At 45.8% G+C, this 20785-nt stretch overlaps 1 protein-coding gene across 1 annotated transcript in view; it reads left to right on the top strand.

Moving 5' to 3' along the window:
* Positions 1 to 20785, top strand: part of GALNT16 (polypeptide N-acetylgalactosaminyltransferase 16) — a 76395-nt gene that overhangs the window by 19356 nt on the left and 36254 nt on the right. The window contains exon 4 of the mRNA XM_010574164.1: positions 19904 to 20079. Coding sequence (XP_010572466.1) covers positions 19904 to 20079 — 176 coding nt within the window. The remainder of the gene's footprint in view (positions 1 to 19903; positions 20080 to 20785) is intronic.

Raw genomic sequence — 20785 nt, 5'->3', positions numbered from 1 at the left:
AGGCAGGGGCTGAGCCAGCGCAGCCCCATACCAGCAGGGGACGGGGGTTCTGCTGGGTCACGAGAGGCCTGGGGGCAGAGGGGGTCATCTTCCAATAACTGGAGTGAGAAGACACGGAGGGATGCGAGGTGTGTTTGGAAGGAGTGCAGGGGAAACGGGAGGAACGAAAGCCGTGTTGGTCTCCACCGGACGCTGGCTGTGGCCCCTGAGAAAAAGCGTTTTTGCTCTGTTGCCGCTGATGTTTGTACCAGGTTAAAGCACTTGGGTGGGGGTGAAGATGCCATTCCGGGAATGTTTTGCTTCAGATGGGTTGACTGCAAAGAGAATTCTTGTTGTTAGCCTAGTATTAACTAGGGTCTATGACGGGGATGATGACTCTGTCACTTGCCTGGTAGGATGGAAGTATGCAGTGAAGGGTAACATTAAGTCATTATCAACTAAAAGAAGCTGAGGGAGTTCCTTTCCCTCGTGGTTTAAAACTTGTTGCTTCACACAGATTACCACAGTGCTCTGGGAAGAGGTTGAAGGGGTGAATTTGTGTAGGAAAACAGAGGATGGGAATGGGTGTCTTATATATGCTTTTCCCACTTGCTGCTTCCCTCCAAAATGTATCAGTCATTTGGGAGTTGGTTCTGGCATATTGCTCTTTATAATAGGAGGAGTCTGTTAAAGGTGTATCTGATGGGTGACGAAGTACCTGTATGAGCTTTCATCTCTTAAGATGTTATCAGGTTAAAGATGGTCATTTGCTGGGGTGGTTGCTGCACCCCCAGCTCCAGTTCAGCACTGAGCAGAGGGACTGGGTGGAAAGGTGCCATTCGGACTAGTGGCCCTCAGTTCAGCTCCAAGGGCTGCTGGAGCAGCCTTGCTGGAAATATCCTTGCAGTTTGAGCCACTGGCCTAAATGCTGTCTCCAGAACCCAGAGAGTGAATATTAACCTGGACATAGAAAAGTCTCACAGCCTCTGACTCAGTGCACCTAAGTGACATGGAATGGGGATAGCTTGCAGAGGGCCAGGCAGGATGGATAAAGAAAGTTAATTTGGAGGGGGCAATGTGGCAAGATAGGACCAACTTTGTTTCCCTGTGCTTTTTCCTCTGTGCTCTAGACTGCAGAGAACAGCAGCTATTTAAACATCCCTGTAGGCTTTCCTCACTTTCAGGTGAGGAAAGAAAGGAACAATAATTTTTTAAGAAACCTGAGGTGTGGCTATGTGCACAGTTTGTGAACTGAGTTGTCTGGGAGATGTGTATGTGTAATTTGTGTGGGTGTATACTGGCAGCCTTGAGGTTCATGTTGCAGACCAGCTATGAGTGCATGCTGTAATGATATTTTAATTGTGATAACTTCTGGAGACTTTTTTTCAGTACAGAGGATTTTCACCATCTTTGTACTTATTCTCCTGTTTTGCTGAAAGTAGTAATTCAGATCTAGTGTTTCTCCTACTGCTCTGAGTGGTACAAAGCCATTTGTCCTCCTGAGCAAAACCATCGGAGGTCAGAGGGATGCCTCCCTGTATCTACCAAGGGAACTGACATACCTACCTAATAAGAGACCAAACCCGATCAGTTTGGCTGGTGCGCTTCTGTCCCCACCAAGAAGAGGTCCGTCTTGGACACCTTTAGTTTAAAAGCCCCAGAGCTATCCTGCAGAAAGGGCTGGTGGCAGGTGGCTCCAGGACCCAGCTGCCTGCCTTCCTCTCAGGTTTCTCTTGTGTGGGGCATCCCTAAGCAGGACTTGGGGCATCCAAGAGCTGGGGACAAGCCACGTTACAGTCCCCTCCTGTGTGAGGGTGGGCTTGCCCAAGACGGGATGACTCTGATGAAGTCACCAGGGCAGCAGTGACTTGCAGCAGGTAGAGCCCTCTTTAGCTGGAGGTGATCTCTCAGCCCTGCAGCAGAGGCTCCACCAGCAAAAACTAGTGAAGCACTTTCAACTCCATTGATTAAAACAGCAATAAATGAGCATTTGCTTGTTATGGCTAAATGAAGTTGTAGTACCTTGTCGTGGTTTAACCCCAGCCAGCAACTAAGCACCACGCAGCTGCTCGCTCCCTGCCCCCCCACTCAGTAGGACAGGGGGGAAAACCGGAAGGAAAAAGGTAAAACTCATGGGTTGAGATAAGAACAGTTTAATAGAACAGAAAGGAAGAAACTAACAATGATGATAATAAAATTACAATAATATTAAAAGGATTGGAATATACAGAACAAGTGATGCACGATGCAATCAATTGCTCACCACTCACCAACTGATGCCCAGTTAGTTTCTGAGCAGTGATCCATCCCCCAGGCCAACTCTCCCCAGTTTATGTACTGGGCATGATGTCACACAGTATGCAATACCCCTTTGGCCAGTTTGGGTCAGCTGTCCTGGCTGTGTCCCCTCCCAACTTCTTGTGCCCCTCCAGCCTTCTTGCTGGCTGGCCATGAGAAGCTGGAAAATCCTTGACTTGGTATAAACACTACTTAGCAACAACTGAAGAAAACATCAGTGTTATCAGCATTATTCTCATACTAAATCTAAACCACAACATTATACCAGCTACTAGAAAGAAAATCAACTCTATCCCAGCTGAAACCAGGACATATGTCAACCCATGAGATTTTGTTAGATGTTTCAGTGTTCCCAAGTTAATGAGCCTCCTTGAGATGGGTATCTCTTTTCTCTTGACACCTATCATCATGTCTCAGACCTGGCACAGTAGGATTTGAACTGTGTGACACTGGTTAATGCAGAGATATAGATTGCTATTGCATTACTTTCTCCACAGTGCATGGTCTGTGTCAGTTGTCTCTCTCCGAAGCAGTCGATCACATGCTACAATTTTGCTTTTGGTCAGAAAGATTGCTTACTTTTCTGCAAAGAGAAACATGATTTCTTCCCTAATCTATCACTAAAGATCAGTGGACTTTTGGAAGATACCTGTCTACTTTCCTTTAACAAAATTATTCATTCTGTTGTTCCTCATGACTGACATATATATCAACTCCAGGCCTTTAGCGTCTCAGTACAAACCTCCACTGCCTGCACCCAAGGACTGATTATTCATTTGCAGGAACAGTACCAGGCAGTTATCTTCTGTGAACCAGCATACAGAAATGGGTAGTGTGCAGTCCTAGCAAATCAAGAGGATGGGTGTGCAAAAATTGCTCCATTTTATGACGGATGTGCCTTACAAAGATTTGATGCTGAGAGACAGTTTTCTATTGTTTAACTTAACTGCTGGTTTCTAATGAAGAGTGTGCTGCTAAGCTCTTCTGCTCCATCTGGTTGGGGCATTGGTTGTTAAAGGGTCAGCTTTCCTGAATTACCCAAATGTACCAAGTATTTGGCTTTTTTTTTTTTTTTTTTTTTTAAAAAAAACCAAAACCCAAAAAACCTTCTGGAAAAAGGATACCTTTTTTTTTCTGCTTCTGGAAGGATTCTCTCTTAGGTATCTGTGACTCTGAACTTGACCACAGTTAGTTATATTTGGGGGGTGGGAGGTAAATGTCTGGCAATCCCCTTGTTTCATCTCTTTCAGATTCTTTGGAGTAGCCCGTGAATGACATGCTGAGAACCAAGCTGTTGACCAATGTATGTTGATATGGCAGGTCTGGAAAACACCCTTATGATAGTTGTATTAAGGCTTCTGTAGATCATCACCAGGCCCTGGAAATAAACTCTAGCGTTGAAAGAAAAGTTGGCTTTACATTATTTGCGCTGGTCTTGTAAGCTAATTTTGGCTGAGCTGTTTAGGGGAGAAGCTGAAAGTGGATGCTCATAACAATCTGATGATTGTTCCGAGAAAAGTTAATCACAAGAGCTCCCCGAGGAGGTAAGGAGGTGCAGTACCGTGGTACTCATCAGTGTGGATAGGTAGCAACACCGAGCTGGGTGCAGGCATCAGAAATGGCTCTGGTGAATGACCTGGGTAGAGCCCTGCAATCACACTGGGGCGTGAGGCAGGAGCTGAGCATCTCCTCTCAGCACCCTGCTCCCAGGTAGCAGGCTCTGCCACATCCGCAGCACGCTGCGAGTATTAATTTCCTTCTTGCATAACTGGGAACTGGCTCTGCACTGGATAAGAACCTAGCTTTAAAAAAAACAAAAGCAACAAAACAAACTAAAAATTACTATGGTATTGCTATGGTAACAAACATCTAGAAATGCAGACAGATCTCTGTGTATCAACTGCAGGCTTGGGCTTTATAGCCTGTGCCCTGGTGGTTGCATATGCAATCAGAGACAGAAATGATGCTGTAAAGGGAAACAGCAGCTGGTTTATGATACCTTGGGATCTTTCCAAATATGAGACCTACTGCTCCCTCTGCTTGAGGCAGGCTAGGAACAGTTGCAGGCTGTTGGTGCGTGTCTGTCGCTGCCTGTTCGCTACCCACCCAGGCAATGAGAGATGAGGGGCCAAATGCACTTCACAGCCCTGTTACAGCTGAGCAGAAATGGCCGATTATGGGATCAGTGCTGGAACATTCTGCATTTTGAGTGTAAGAACGCCTTGGCCTCTCATCAGGTTTTTGGGGGGCTTTGGCTAGTTGGAGAAGACAAGTTCATTTTGCATATAGTCTATCATTTGCAGCTTCCAGCAGCATGTTCAGTGGCAAGCCTGCGAGAAGGCAAAGGGAGCTCAGCTTCTTCCCTAGCATGGTGTTCAGTTGTGTGTGCAGTGGTTCTGGTTTTCATTCTTGTTTTCCATTTTCACTCTGTTACGGGCAGTGTTAAAATCAGTGAAGTAGGAGGGGAGGTGCCAGCAGCAGAGAGCTTTGAGTTTGTGGCTGAGATGGAGCAGGTTCTTCCAAAGCACCCCTAAAGCATAGGGTGTCTTGGTTACTCAGCCAGCCATTTTCCCCTCCACAAGCGTCTCCTGAAAAATACAGCAGGACTGGGCAATAGGACAGGAGAAAAAGGGAAGGAGCTTCTACCAGGGCAATTACAGAGGTGTAGGGGACCCCACTATAATCATGGAGGCTGATGTTGGGAGAGAAGACAACCTGTTCTGAGAAAGCCTGGCTTTGAAGAGGAGAAAAGACCTCAAAATGCTGCCACCTAAAAGAGGTCTTTCTTCCTTGCAGCCCTCCCTGAGGGATGATCATGAAAGGATCCTGGCATGTAAAAAGGAAGATGCCTCTGGCTCCCCTTGGGACCAAGTCACAGGCTGATTCTTCCCAACTGCCATTTCAGGCTTCAAATCTGTTGAAGCTACTGAGTGTGAGATATCACTGGGGACTTGATCTGGATGCTTTTGGCATGCCACTTGTTTCTGATGTACTCTGCATGTGATTGCAGGGAAGCAGGGGAAGAACTCCAGGGAGCTCAGTCTCCTGCATCAGGGCACATGCTGGCATGTAATTATGTGCAGTCATGCCAATTAATGCTTGTAGTGTACATGCATGGTAGAACTAGCTTTGCCTTGACACTCGTAATTCAGGATTGGCCTTTGTGCTGAGCGTTCAACTCTACAACCTTAAATATGCCTTTTAATATTGGTTTGGGAAGGAAGGGGCAAGGGAGGGAGCTGTATGAAGTAGTGTATATATTGACAGACAGTGAAGAGCCCTGTGTCAGCTCATGTTGCTTAAACATCTGTTAATTAGGGAGAAAGATTGAAAAAGACTGTCCTGGCGATTGGCTGGATCTTGAGCGGTGAACGTTACTCAGTGGGCATGAGAGCTGCTGTGCATGCTCTGGCTCACACCCTGCGGCTGCAGAGATCTCGCTGGCAGCTGCCTTTGTACTAATCAAAAATAAGATTTGAACCGTTAAACCCATTTAATTCAGTAGGAGGTGCTGCTCTGCTGAAGAGTGTTGCTCATTATTGGCATTGGGTGTGTTGCTGGTCAGACCCCCTTCAGCAGTGGCTGGGATAGCCTGCCTGAAATGGGACATGCAGGTGAATACACTGCCTGGGTGCTCGTGGTCCAGGGTCCTGCCACATTCAGACTCATTAGATAGAATACCTTCTACATCCTACCAGCTACAGTAACAAATGCTTATTCCAGACTGTGTAATGCAGAATTACAAGCTAGTTCCTCTTTCACATTCACCTTTTGTCATTTAAGGATAGGCCTCCCACATCTTGTTCTCTGTCTATAACGGTTCTTTCAAGTTTTCGGTGGTTGGTTTTCTGGTTTGTTTTTTTTTAAGTTTATTTTGTGATATCTTTGGTGCTGTCTGTCTCCACGCTTGCAACCACAGCTCTGCTTTTGGTTTTATGATTATTTTTTTTTAAAACCTACTTTGAACAAACCTGTCAGCACATTTCTTTGTTCATGTTTGTTCATCTCCATGTTCCCTTCTGGAGCCAGAAATGCTAAAACCTAACAAGAGCAAGCCAGAAATGTGAAGAGTGGCTCAGCATCCTTTTGTATTTGGAAGAAAATGAATTGTGTTACAGACTCCATGTCTCTAACAAGCTGTATTGCATTTAATCTTTACCTCGCCATCGCAACCTCCAGCTAGAAATGTATGTATTATTTGTCTTCTGGGTAATGAAGCCTATTTAACAACGTATTAGTTAAAATGGTTTCTAAACACAAGCCATTTTCCAGGGCAAATAAAGATTTGGAAGAAGGGGAGGTTCAGTGTGTTAAGCAGTATGATTTTTCCAATAGATAGTATTAAACTCTTGAGTGTGAATGGCTGGAAGCTAGTGGAAAACTGGGGCCTTGGTGAGTACTGTGTATGTGTCTGTTTCTCTGTTTGTATTTTTGTTGTGGCTGAAATCCTGTCCTGCTGATGTCACTGGGAATTTTGCCACTGGATTTCACTGGTAATTTACAGCACACTCAGATTTTTACATTGTGTTCTTCTGAACACAAGCAAAGCCTCTGTGGTTGTGCTGCTCTCTCTGGAGAAGAGAAAGCAGACCTCACTGAGCACAGCTCATCCTGGTGAGCAACCCTGTGGTCTTCATGGAGCTGCGACAGGACTGAATGTATCTAGGTTTAGTTTTCATTCGTATTTAGGAAGCCTGCTGAAGGCCCAGGCAAGATTCTCTGACCATCACAGCACCAGTGGCTTTTTGGAGCTGTGCCCTCTCTTCAGTGAAATAAACCTGTGTGGTGAAAAATGCACCTGCCCGGTGCTCCTAGGTGATGGGAGGTAGTGAAGCGGTTACATTGCCCAGAGACATGGATGGAGGTCACTCAGTCCTCCTGGTTATACTCAGCTGTCATACTTTGGAAGAGGAGAATTTAATAAAAGCATCTGATGGATCTTGAGAAGGGAAAACTGTCTTCCTTGACAGCATTGGTTATACTCACACAACACTCCTCTGGGAAGCAGAAGGTTGGGATCACAGCCCCAGCTATCAGAAACAGATGCCCACATTTTTGTTATGACCTGTGCATGAACTTTGAGTTTGAAAACTTGCTCACAGAGTGGAAACTGCTGAGCTGGTGGCTGGGTTTGTGAGCCAGCCAGCCGTGGCAGGGGGGCTGTCAGGACTGCAGTCTGCGTGGTGTGAGGAAAGCGGGACCGGACTGCAGGGCTCTGGGAACTTTCTGAAAATGGGATTTGGGCAAAAACCTCACTAGCTGGGTATGTGGAGAAAAATATCAGCCATATCTTTTAATAAATGAACTCAAAACCAGCAGCTCCCAAAATCTGCCTGATTGGACTTACGGTTTAGTCAGGCCAAAACCAGCTATAGCCCAAAGTTTCTGTAGCGGTGTTATTGCTGACCACCAACATTCAAACATTACTTGATTTGAAAATCAGATTTTGTGCCCTTTATCTTCACCTTCTGGGTTTCAATTTCTGGGTATCCACCTTTTTCTTTTCTGCAACTATGAAGGCAAAAAATTACCTTCTCAAAAGAAAAGCTGTGAGTTCTCCTAACAACATAACCCGGGAGTTGCATCTTTATGAGATGATCTTATGAGAGTTGCAGCAGAACTGTGAGCGCTGTGTGTGCGGAGTCAGATGATCGCTGCCCTTTGTATTGGATGGGGATTGATAGTGCAGTGGATTTTAAAGATCCTTGCTGGTCTTTGCAATCATTGACTTTATTTTGCTGCACTTTGCACCTGCAGAATGAGACAAGTGGCGGTGCTCATGGGGAGAACTGCATTTCCACAAGCAGTGGTTTTGGCCATACCTGTCCCGAGTGTATTTTTGTGATGCCTGCTTCCATGGTTCTGCTCTTCCTTATATGCCCAGCCCTTTCCTGGCTGACAGTGATTAAATGGCAGAGCAGAGACGCTGTTGAGGAGGCCCCTATTAATAATGGGATTGAAGTCTAAAATGACAGAGGCCTACATAGCGTAACACAAGGGTTTTTTCATATCTGACAGACAGATATGAGCCCATTGCATGATTCTTCATTGGTATGCATCCTTAATTAAATTTGCTATTGGGGAGGTGAATTTAATGCCTTTGCAAATGGAGACCCAAGCACAAGCAGAGCATGGCTCTGAGCATCTTGTCAGTTCAAATTGATTGCTGAGTCCTGGAATTGGAGCAATGCAGTAACTGAAAAATTAATCAATTAAAATGGAATATCATTTGGCTCCTAAACAAAATGCCAACGACCTATTCTCAAATCTTCACTGACAAATAGACATTGAGTTTTTCTACTATTAGAAGACAATGTTGCATGCCGCAGGGCTGAATGCACGGCAGAGAACGTATCTGAGTGAACAAGGTCTTGTGCAGAAGGACTCATTTTTGTAATGAGTCATGGCTGCATATGCATCATCACTATTTTCAGTACAGAAGGGGTACCAGTACAGTCCCTGGGGATAGTTCTCATGGCTTCGGACCTCCAAAATACAAGTCTGCATTGTGAGCTGAAGGTCACTCTTGAACTTCTCTAAGAAGCCAGGTCATGATTCAACGGCAGCATGAGGAGTTATTTTAAGTCACTCCGTTAAACACGAGTTTGGTTGTTGGTTTACAGACAAGTTGCATTTTCTTATTGGGCCTGGCTAACTCGCAGCCAACAGGTCCTGCTGAGAGCCTTTCTGTGTGATGCTCAAAAACTAATGTGAGGAAGAGCTGTGTGGAGTATTGTGGTAAATTACCTGACTCGTCAAGGTTGTGTCCTACGCAGGTGTTATTTTCTGGGAAGACAAGGTCCGTGCAGGCTCTGGGGCTGTGGGCCAGCTTCCAGGAGCAGCGGCACGGTACCCCAGCTGGCACAAAGGCAGGAGTGTGGCTCCCCGAGGCTGCTCTGCCACCCGGCTCAGTCTGCCCGATGTGCCACACTCCCCACCTGCAAGGTGCAGCTATCTGTGAGAGGCTGGAACAGGGGCTATCTGGTGATTAACACGGGCAGAGAGGAGAGAGTTGGTGCGGAATTGGATAATATTCAAAATCATGACTGTTTGAGCAAGACCCACTAACAAAAACATCTTAGAGAAAAATCTTTCCTTTGTGGAAGATGGGGAGAAATTCCCACCTCCTGCTGTGGGGCTGGGTTTGTCCCTGGTGGGGATGCGAAATGTCCCCTTGTCTTCCTGGCTTAGCTGTGCATGTGCACAGTATTTCTGCAGAGTGTGAATGTTGGCTAGTTGCAAAACCACACTATTTTAGTCTTAATCTTCTAATCTCCATTTAAAGCTCTAACTCTTGAGGATGAATGATTAAAAAGGTACTTCAACCTCCTTTCTCTAGCCTTAGCAAAAAGTCCTTACAGAGTGATCTTGAAGGCAAAGAAAATGAGCCCCAAGCTTAATATAATTAAATGTTTTGATGCTTTGGGTGAACAGTGCCCATTCCTCAGTGCTAGCTGACCTCTGCTCATCTTTTAGATAACTAGTTCACTGCTGACTATGTTAGCAGCTTATGAGGTCTGAAGTTGCTTTCTCCTTCTCTGTGAAAATACCTGTGGTGGCATCTGTCACTCTAGGCAGTTGTGATTCACTGGGAGGAAAAGGCTGAATGTAGGTCACTTATTTCAAAGGGAATAGATTAGTACATCAGCACGGGAGGCACATTGTGCAGACAGTGTAGGTGGGGGAGTGGGCACAGAGAGACACAATTTATGTGACTGATATGTTTAATGAAGACCTAGACCACCCTCATTTGAACTGTCTTACTGGTTTCATAGGTGCTACCAGGTAATCATGAAGGCATCATCTGTCTTGATACAGAATGCTGTATGTCAGTCTGTCATGATACAGATGCTATAAATCGGGCTTCAGGTAATGCCTAAATGGCCATTGAGCGTCTAACACTTGAAGACAAATAACAAAACAGTGTTCCTTTTTCTTCTTTGGTTTAATAATTCAGAATCACTTGGAACCCGGGGCATTCTTTAATATTTAAATGTCTACAAAGACCAGGATATTTTTCCAAAAGAAAAAATGCAGCTTCCTATAGTGCCTTTTTTAATCTGAAGGACCTCAAAATACACTTTCACAGCCTGTGTTATATGTATGTATGTATAACTTTTAGCAGAGCAGTATTCCTATATACAGTAAGTAACCTAGATGGCTTTTGCTAAGGAGGTTTGCTATGTGATACTAAACAGACGTCTGAATGCAGACAGCTTCATGTCCATGTGACCATCGTTTCTCTGTAAAAAACCTTCTTTCCCAGAGGCACGGTGTCCCCAGCTACCCATTGGATCTCTTTCTGACAATGCTGCTTTTTTGGCGTGGGTGGGAACTGCCTAGTCCCTTAGGTATTCAAATAGTGTACTGTCATGTCTGTCTTCTCCCTGGCACCAGATGTTGTCATGGATATTTATGGATAGCGAGAGGTGTGCCTGGAAAACAAGTGCTGTTTCAGGGAAGAACAACCCCACAGACCTCACACTCCTCTCTCGTGCTGGTACTCAGTAATTTTGATGACCATCCCCTCACTATTTTTCAGGGGTTTCTCCACATTGTTTTTCTCCTGGAGAGAAATATAAAAGCATAAAGGTTTCTATCAGTAAAATGGCAGTGTTTGTGTCACAACAAAATTTGCCAAACAGGCAACAAATGGCTTTACTCTGGATTGTGAGATGAAGATTGAATCAACATAGAAGCCAGATGTATGTGTGTCTGGACATGTGGGTGTTTATACAAAATCAATGTATGTGAATGTCATAGATATATTAAAAACAAAAATTGTAATATAATTTTTCAATTTTGTGTAATGGACATCTGTGTGCATTAGGCTTCAAACTGAGGGAAGAAATAGGCCTTGGCAACTGCTTCACCTCATCTGGGGTCAGGATTTTTATGGTTCTGAGCGGTCTCATTTCCTCAGAGCTGTTTGGAAGAGAGTGCCCTCGGGCATCTATCTTTGAAGCCCTTCTGGCTTCCACTGCTTTGCTTTATTCAACACTCCTGAAAACAAAAGACTAGAAAGATGCCCCAGGGCATCATGTCCCCTCCCTCCAGTTATGGGCAATGTATTCCTGCCTCTGGGCAGCTAGGCCAGAAAACTTGGTAGGATCCAGCCCTTGCTAACTGCTCAAGGCCTATTCAGGATTACGTAGCTAGGTCAAAGATCGACATACTTTATAGGAGTCATCTTCTGCTATATGTTATTTCTATATATGTTATATCGTCTTGGCCAGCAGTAGAGCATGGTAACCGATAGTATTGTGCACCTGTCACATGTGAAGTTGTATAATAAATTTCAGCTTCTCAGGTCATCATTCTACAATGAATATACATCAGGACTGTATTCAGAGGGGAATCCAAGTTGGCATGATTTATGCATGGATTGCTAATCTACATGGGGGCGGAGAGGGGTTAGTTCATGCTGAAGCCAGTCACTGCGTGTGGAAATGAGTTGTTTGCATGCAGTGTAATGCTGAGCTCATATAACCAGCATGGCAGCAAGTACCCCACGCTCTTTAGGGCTGCTGTCTGCAAAATGAATGAGACTGATGTGTGCTGTAGTGCTGGCGCTTGTGCACTGTGTGTTACTTTTGGCCGTCCTCCAGTTGTCAACCCATGCTGCTTTGCATACCTTTGGGACCTGGGCAAAGCGATCCAGATGTGCTTCCTTCTCTTCCCTCTTGTAGACAAGGACATGCAGGATCGGGATGAAATATCACAAGGAGGATGATTCTCCACAGAGCCACTGAAGAGGTGACTAAGTAGGATCATTAGGCAGAGGCCACATAGCTGCCTTAGAAACAGGATTGTGAGTTCTGAGACATGAAAGCAAGGAGCTGGGACTGTGATAGGACAGACACCACCTTTCCATATGCTGAGAAGTTGCATGAGGGTAGTGGTGTGTGAAGCTATCGGAGAACCACCGCTTGTGATAGACAGAGGTAGTAACTTAATTGCTCTTGGGGGTTTTTTTTGCTGCTCCCCCTGTAACCTTCCCCTGCACTGTTTTCCTCTCTTGTGTTGCCTACTTTCTTCCCGAAAACTGCCCAAAAGACCAGCTTGTCAAACCATGGCAAGTGTGCTTGACAGTTAGTGGCCAAGCCCTGTCCATCAACACACTGTTGTGACCTGTAAGTCAGCAACATCCCGTTTCTAAACTCTTCACATTAACAACCAGTGTCTGTTTGTGACAGACGTCATAGGAGAGTGTGATGTTCACTTCATCCAGACCGTAGGCAATAACATGGAAAACACTGTGCATCTTCTGTGTCTCTTGGAGCAGGCTCTGAAAGTAGCATCCAAAAATTGATGGGTGTGGGGAGAACATTGCTGTGGAGACCAAACACAGAAAAAGAATTGCTTCTCCTTTCTCATACAGGATTTCCACCTTTTCAGGCCAGGTGTTTGAGGACACTTTCCTTGTCAATCTCTGGTAAAACTATGAGGGAAGAAGAGAAGAATGAAATAGAAAATGTTTGGTGGAATCCCATGACTTCCTAGCCATGAGGCAGGGATGGAGAGAAACGGTTAAAACAGGGCTGAAACAGAAGAGAGCAGAGATGCAGTCTTCCAGAGCTGGCAAAGAATTGCTTCTGCATCCACAGAAGGCAAGAAATGCCAGGAGACACTGGAAAAGAATAGGGAGGTGGAGAGGCACCTTGGGCAAGCAGCAGTGCTGGAAAGCAAGCCCCAGCAGACTTTCCCTGCTTCTCACTCCCACCATCCCTTGGCAACTACAGCTCTGTCACAGGGCCTGGAGAAACCCTGTGAGTTGGCAACTGTGGCATCTTCTCAGAGCGCACAGAAATGAGCCTCTGCTGGGGGCCCACCACTGGTCTCTCCAGCCCAGTTTGGAACTGGCAGCAGGCCTCAAGATTGTCCAGTGTTGATGGCAGTAGAAAATCTTTTGTGACCAATTAGCTGCTGTGGGAGCTGATCAATTCAAGTATTTTTACTGCTTCCTTTGTGTTACTCCAGTTTGTGCAAGCTACAAACAAAACATTCAAATCTGTCTGAGCTCCTCTGTCAGCACTTGCACTTCTCAAAGAACAGAGATGGTTCTATTTAACTGTGGTAATTTTTATTAACGTTTCATAACAGGAGTTCCATAAGAGCATGGTTCCTAAACCACATTTAAAATGCTTTACACAGTTAAAGCATGAATAAAATAGGCCCAGTGCTGTCAGGCACAGCCTTTTCTCTTAAAGTATTTTGAGCAATTTTTCAGAGACGTATACGGACTATTTCATGAGACATAATGAGAGCCATGTGTGCACTGGGATTCCTAAACCCAACTGGAAATACAACACACCCTCCGAAACAAATGCTGTCGGCAACAGGCATTCAAGAGACGCTATCTTGCAGGTTCAGCCCATCGAGAGTAGCTTGCTCCCTGGGAGTTTCTTGGGAGTTGCTGCAGCTCTCAGTCCTGCCCTCTCTGTGCTCTGTGCCATTCGTAGCCCATCCATGTGCCAGCATAAGGTTTACAGAGCTGAGCAGCACCTGTCTCTGTAGCATCCTCAAGCACTGCTGTGCTCCCGAGCATCTGATTGCTGGTGGTGGTGCTCTGCTGTCCTGTCCTCTCTGGGACTTGTCTTCAGGTCACTGGGACAGTGTATGGAGCAAGTGGAGTGAGCCCATGGAGAAAAATTTCATGCTGTGCGGGCCACAGCAGCTCCACTGTGGTTTATAGAGGTGGCTTGGCCCTGACCTTTGCTCTGAGGGAAGAGGATTTGCTCAGCCAGCAATGGGTCGAAGCTGGCATTAAACCAGTTCAGAGGGGAAAACTCTGCTGAGGGGGGTTGGACCTGCAGGGCTGGTGGGAGGGAGGTGCTGGCAGGGTTGGAGGTCATGGTAGTGGCAGTATGTGAGGCTGTGGCAGCGGGATAAATCGAAGGGGAGCCTCGAGAGGGAGGAGGGTTTGGCGAGGTTGTTACTCCCTGGCTTGCTTTGTGTCCATATTCATCAGTTAGACCTTCCTGGTCAGTTAGTTCTTCCAGGGAAGGACATGTACTGGGGATGGCTTGTGATGATTGATGCTTTTCTGTCCCAGGATTTGACAGAGCTGACATAATCATGAAAATGGGCTTAAAACAAGAGAGAAGCATGGCAGCCCCTTGCTCCATTTGTTGTACTAGTGCTAAACACTTGTAAGAAAGATATGCAAGAGCTGCAAAGTATACGTCCTGTCATATAAAACTGCTGTTGGACTAATTTCACAGTAACTGTAAAATGATTAATTGCCTTTGAGACTTTTGCATATCTTACTCTAGTTAAGTAATGATTCCTCATAGCACCTGTAGTATGGTTATCCTTTTTGAATTTGGCCAAGCTTGCTGTTACCAGAAAATATCTTGGGACCCTGAAGTCCTCAGCTGCTCTGGTTTTAGTGGCTGTTTGCACGATGTTGGAGCTGGTATGCCTGTGTCTGTTGGCAGACAGTGACAATGCATGGAGGTGAATGGCACTGTCTGTATTATAGTCTTGCTCTTTCACAAGTGATGAGCCCTAGAGGAATATCACTGTGCTAATCAAGAAATGAGGCTCTCAAGTTTTCATAGATGTGCATGGCATTAATTTCTTTCCCTTAATCCCTTGCTTATAAAGTTAATTTCACTATTTAAATAATTTCTGGTCTCTTGAACCATGTCAAAACACAAATAAGAACATCCTTTCAACAGCAGAAGAGCATCTCAGTGAATTCTGTCACTGAAAGGGAAAAGCATATGTGAAAATGAGTAGTGGTGAAATGAGATTAGGAGGTTTACAGTATTTCCTGAAATTGTGGTATGTGAATTGTGTTGGAGGTCTCAGCAATGTTTGAGACAAACCTTGATTTCTGCAAACTACTTTGCTAATCCCTAGTCTAGACGCTCACATTTCCACTGCCTATTCATCTTTATTTCTGCTTTCATGTAGCAAATATTTTTGTTCTATCAAAGAGCATCAGTGTTCTGGTTTTGGCTGGGATACAGTTAATTTTCTTTCTAGTAGCTGGTACAGTGTGTTTGGGATTTAGTGTGAGAATAATGTTGATAACACACTGATGTTTGAGTTGTTGCTAAGTAGTGCTTATTCTAAGTTAAGGATTTTTCTGTTTCCCATGCTCTGCCAGCAAGCAGGAGTACAACAAGCTGGGAGGGAGCATGGCCAGGACAGGTGACCCGAACTAGCCAAAAGGATATTCCATACCAGAGAACATCATGCTCAGTATATAAACTGGGGGGAGTCAGCTGGGATGGGCGGATTGCTGCTTGTGCATCCGTCGGTGGTGAGCAATTTCATTGTGCCTCACTTGTCTTTTCTTGGGTTTTATTACTCTCTTTTTTTTTTTGTTATCTTCCTTTTCATTACAGTTATGATATTGTTATTATCATATTTTATTTTAGTTTAATTATTAAACCATTCTTATCTCAATCCACGAGTTTTACTTCTTTTTTTTTTGATTCTTCTCCCCATCCCACTGGGAGGGGAGGAGTGAGCAAGCGGCTGCGGGGTGCTTAGTTGCTGGCTGGGGTTAAACCATGACAGTCAGTCAGAAGGAACGGGGCTCTTCTGCTCCCCTAACTCCCACTTGTAGTTCCAACCTCAAGCATGGGTATACAGGGTGTGTAACTACATAAAGAACTTATGGGTATGAACTGTCCTGTTGATATGGTAAAAGTCTTGACTCTGCACTCAGCTGTACATTCTGTGCCTTTAATATACCCAAAGCTCATATGTGCTTATATTGACTTCTTCCTGAAGTGAGGGGTGTTAATGTGAAGGGAGAAGAAAGAGGGGGTGGATATCAGTCTGCCCTCCTCAGAGGGTTTGGCAGGGGACTGATTACTTATTTCATAGAGAACCTGTGCTGCTCCTGTCAAATATGTTTTGAATTAACAGTGATAAATGTCCTGTAGTTAAACATCTATATTATAGGAGAAGAATCTGATAAAGCAAGTCAGTCCTTAAAGATAAGCTTTACATTTGCTTTGCCAGGCTTGTTTGTAGCTGTCCGGGCTCCACTCAGGGTAGTGTTTGGTTTCCTGTCTTAATCTGACTTTCCTGTTGTGTATGTAGTTTGTAATGAGCTGTAATATTGATGGCTTTTCTGAGGAGCTGCTACCCTGCTCTTTCTGCCATCTTTTGTATTAGCACAGACCTGATGAACTGTAGAGGTCTGCAGTGCCCTTATTGAATTGCATTTGTTGTTTTCAGACATTTTTTTTTTCCCCATGTGTTGAGATAATTTTGAATTCTAATCCTGTTCCCTAATGTGTCTGATATTTTTGCTAGATTTCCTATGGATTTGATAAACATACTCTGTCTCAATATCCAAGGTACTTTTTAAGAAAATATTGAATAGTGCTGGATCCAGAACAAACCCCTAAGACCTGCTTTCACCATAGCCCCTTTGCTCTGACAGTGGCTTTCCAACCAGTTTCACCCATTCTGTAGTAGTTTCATCTAGACTATTATTTCTCTAGCTTGCTAATGATGTTTTGCCAGCCCTTATTAAAAACTTTACCAAAGTCATGATGTATCTATCTCCTGCTTCTCCACACCCCTAAGACTGATTACTCCAACACAGGAGAAAATTAGGTTGGTCTGACATGATGTGGTCTTGACAAATCTCAGTTGGCTCCTATTTATTATCTTGTTATCTTCTTGGTGCTCACAGATCGCATGTTAGGTTACTTGTTGATTAGCTGTCTTTCTGGAAGCTGAAGCTAGGCCCTCTGAGCTATCATCCCCTGAACCTTCCCTTTTCTCTGTTTGAAGAGAGCACAAAGAGATACCAGCGGAGATGAAAATGAGAAATATTCTTAACTGACAATTAATTCCCAGTGCTCTTTTACCACTTTTAAAATTTGATACGTGAGAACCATAGCGTCTAGAGGAATTACCCCTAATAGTTCAAGTTTAAATGTGTCATGGCCCTGAGGGCACTAATGGGCCCTCCTGTCCCTGCCCACTCCCCAGGGCTCCCCCGGCCCTGCTCATGGCCCAGGACCCTGTTGCCCCCCGGGGGTCCCTGCACCCTGCCCATGGCGCAGGACCCCAGGGGCTCTCAGCCCCTGCCCCAGCGACGCCGCAGCAGGGCCCGTCTCCAGCTCCCCACAGCCTTGTTCTGCCTGGCCATGGGGCCTGCCACGGTGGGCCCACATCCCATCCTGTCCCCAGCGAGGTGCCCGATGCCTGGGGCTGGGGCTGCCCCGGTGCCCCCCGGCTGCCCCACTCCTGGCTGGGAGGTGGGGATGGTCCCTGGCTGCCAGGCCTTGCCCTGAGCTCCGCCATGGGGAGTCCCTGGCCCTCGCGGTGCCCTGACAAAATGGCTCCTGAAGACCCGTTGCTACTTCCAGTGTTTTGCAGGACGTTCCTGGCAATATAAACCAAAACCAGCTGTTGCTTTTCCAGGGCTTGGGGAGACGGTGATAAGTAGCGAAGGGAAAGCGAGTGACTGCAGAATATTTAGAGGCGGGTGATAAGCTGGGCTTTTGCTACAAACCAGTGTTGTGTTCTAGGGCAAGAGGAAAAAAAGAAATGGAAGCTCGGTTTGCCAGAACTCCTAGTATGAGTCGAAGGAGGAAAACCTTTCAATTTCTAGAGGGTAATTAATTTCCTCATCGTACAGAAAGTATGACTTCAAGGGAGAGTCTAGGCAGCAGGCAGTGAAACCAGCCGTACAGAAAACTGACCCGTTGCCCTAAGCCAGCGGAGTGCCCAGCCGGTGCTGCGGCGGCAGGGGGACGACGGCGGGCATCCCTCGCGGAGGGGTGGCGGGGCGCTCGCGGCCGGGGGGGGCAAAATGGAGGCAGGCCTATCTGGCGAAGCGTGCCGGGGCCTGTCCTGCACTAGGGCAAATCCATACACAGCAGCTTGGCTGTGCAGTGGTTGAATAAGTTTCTTTGTGTTGAGAATAGTGGCGCTTTTTTTTTTTTCCCCCCTATGAAAAGGCTCTTCCCTCGTTCTTGTATGGTAAGAAAGGGAAATCTGAGCGTCAGGCTGACCTTGGCTGAATTAGGCATAATTATATGGGCCACCTTCATTTCTTTTCTCATTCATTCATCTTCTCCCCAAATGGAATATTCCTAACATTTAATTTCTCTTCATCCTCCGGTAGCTTCCTTCCAGAGACCAGTTTGACAAAACTTGCACTCTGGCCGTGGCTGCTGAGCTGTCACTGATTTTGTGTAACAGTGTTCACGATGGTTTCAGTTTTCTCTGTCCCATTTGCAGTGCACTCGATTTGCTATATTTCCCATCTCAGCGGACTGAGTGCACCGGACCAAGTGGTCACGGTTCATTTGAAATCCATCAATGTGCATGAGTAGTTCAATTTGTTTCTTCTAATGTTCATTATCTTGCACTTGTCTACGCTGAATTTCATTTGCCATCATCTTACCCAGCTGTCTGGTTCTCCTAGGGCTGTCTGCACTGCAGGGTAGCCCTTCTCAGAGAAAGGTGCAGACATGTTTGTTCTTCTAAGCTCTCTCCTGCTTAAGGAATTTGCTGTGGTGCTGGGTGTCTTGAGTTGCTTCCCAACCCATTAAGATGGCTCAACCAAAATGCTCCTGGTCTCTTGCCCTCTAAAGCTCCTAAAAGGAGCCTTATAGCAGGAGAAACATGATCAAGCCTAGTATTAGAGGGTATCCAAACTATTTTACACAGAAGGATCTCAAGATCTGGGGATTGTCCAGCACTTTGGATGAGATGTGGACGTGCCAGAATCTGCCTTTTCCAGCAGTTTTAGGGAGCTCCAGCACTCCTTCGTACAAGGCTGGGAGCATTTTATGGCTTCTTCATGATTTGGTCTACTGAACAGCTACCGTAGACAATTTGTTAAACTACTTTTATTGTATAACAATCCTGATTGCTTTATAAGCCAATATTTTACAGTTTCTAGGTTGTTTCCAACCAAAATCTGGTATCTAAGTGTTCTGCGTGGTCTAGAACTGTGCCTGTCCTCCCTCCTAGTGGCCCTAGTGAATGGTCTTCAGGTGCTGGTATTGTACTGACCCTGTGGCCTAGGAAAGCTAGAGGAAAATTAGGAGAGGAAAGGGATGGCCCAGGTGTTTTTGCTCCTGTGTGGGACTGGGGACAGTCATGTGCAACTTCCAACTTTATCACAGACTTCTGTGAGACTGGGCAAAGCAGAGCAAGGCACAGCAGGGGACCTTTTAAATCAGCTGCCTCTGTGTTTGTGCAATAGCGATTGCCGAAAGGCTGAATCTCTTTTTCTTCAAAATACTGTGTTTCAGCCGCATTGGCTGGAGGCTGCTCTCAAACCTGCGTTGCCTGGCAGGGTTTCCAAATGCCTGCAGTCTCACACGTTCTGCCTTAACAAGTGCTACAGGGAATTTGGCTCTGCCTGTGCTCTTGGGAACAGCAGCTTTCATCCCAAGCTTAGTCAATAAGGATAGCGAGGCCTGCAGTTTTCCTGGAAGGCAATTGTAACATCATATCTATGAGGGTTTCCTGCTTTCCTTTCCTTGCCTGTCCTGCCTTCTCCCATACCTGAGCCGCTTCCAGATGTATGGCAAACAACCTGCCTTAGTGTACGCATGTCTGAACTTATTACCTGTGTCTAAACATGAGTTGGCTGCTCTCCCTGATGCTCTGATATTTGTCTCTGCTCTAGATGACAAGGGCTCCCCAAGGAGAGAAGAACAGCCGGAGGGGTTTTGACGAAAAGGCTTACTTGTCCTCAAAACTGGTGAAGGCTGGAGAAGACCCCTACCGTCAGCACGCTTTTAATCAGCTAGAGAGCGACAAACTCAGCAGCGATCGGCCCATTCGGGACACCAGGCACTACAGGTACAATGCAGCCCTTGCTCCAAGCCGTGGCTGCTGCTTGGTGTGGGGAGTCCACTGCCCTCCTGTGTTGTTCTGCAATGTTGACAAAGGATGGTTTGTGTTTTTGTTTGCTAGCGTCAGTCCGTTACTCCACTGTATTTCGTGGTTAATCTGGAAAGGTCTCAAATGCGCAGAGACCCTTGACTAATTTGGCCCCAGCTTGTTGCTTTTCTAGCATCTCTTCTCTCAGGTGCTAGCATCATCTTGTTTTTTTCAGCACAGCCCCTCCATTGCAGCTCAAATTGCTCACCTGCCAGTTGTTTTTTGCGCAACTCCCCTCACACTCATGGCTTCTCTCAGCAACCCTCTGTCCTGACTGCAAGGCACACCATTGTTACAGCCTGCTTTACTCTGGTGTTCCTCACCTGCTGTGCCCTGGCTGCCTGAAGCTGGTTTGGTGCCTTCTTTCCAGCCTGAGCATTAAGGTTTGGATGAAGGCTGCTGGAGTGGGGATGAAACTAACATGTGAATATAGTGAGTATTTCATGGCTTGCAAAGTGCTCATCGTTCTGTCCTTGTTTCACTGGGAGTGAATTTATTTTGCTGACTAAACTCATCCTTAAATTGCTAGTAGTGCTAAGGTAACTATTTTGTAGTTTCTGGAGTACAAAAAGATAATGTTGTGCTGTGAAAACTGCAGGTTTGATAGTGATAGGGTAGTGTAAAA

This window comes from Haliaeetus leucocephalus, unplaced genomic scaffold (assembly GCF_000737465.1).
Source record: "Haliaeetus leucocephalus isolate CR32 unplaced genomic scaffold, Haliaeetus_leucocephalus-4.0 Scaffold417, whole genome shotgun sequence".
NCBI lineage: Eukaryota > Metazoa > Chordata > Aves > Accipitriformes > Accipitridae > Haliaeetus > Haliaeetus leucocephalus.
The sequence above is the reverse complement of the archived record's forward strand: the minus strand, read 5'-3'. Positions and strand labels throughout refer to the sequence as shown.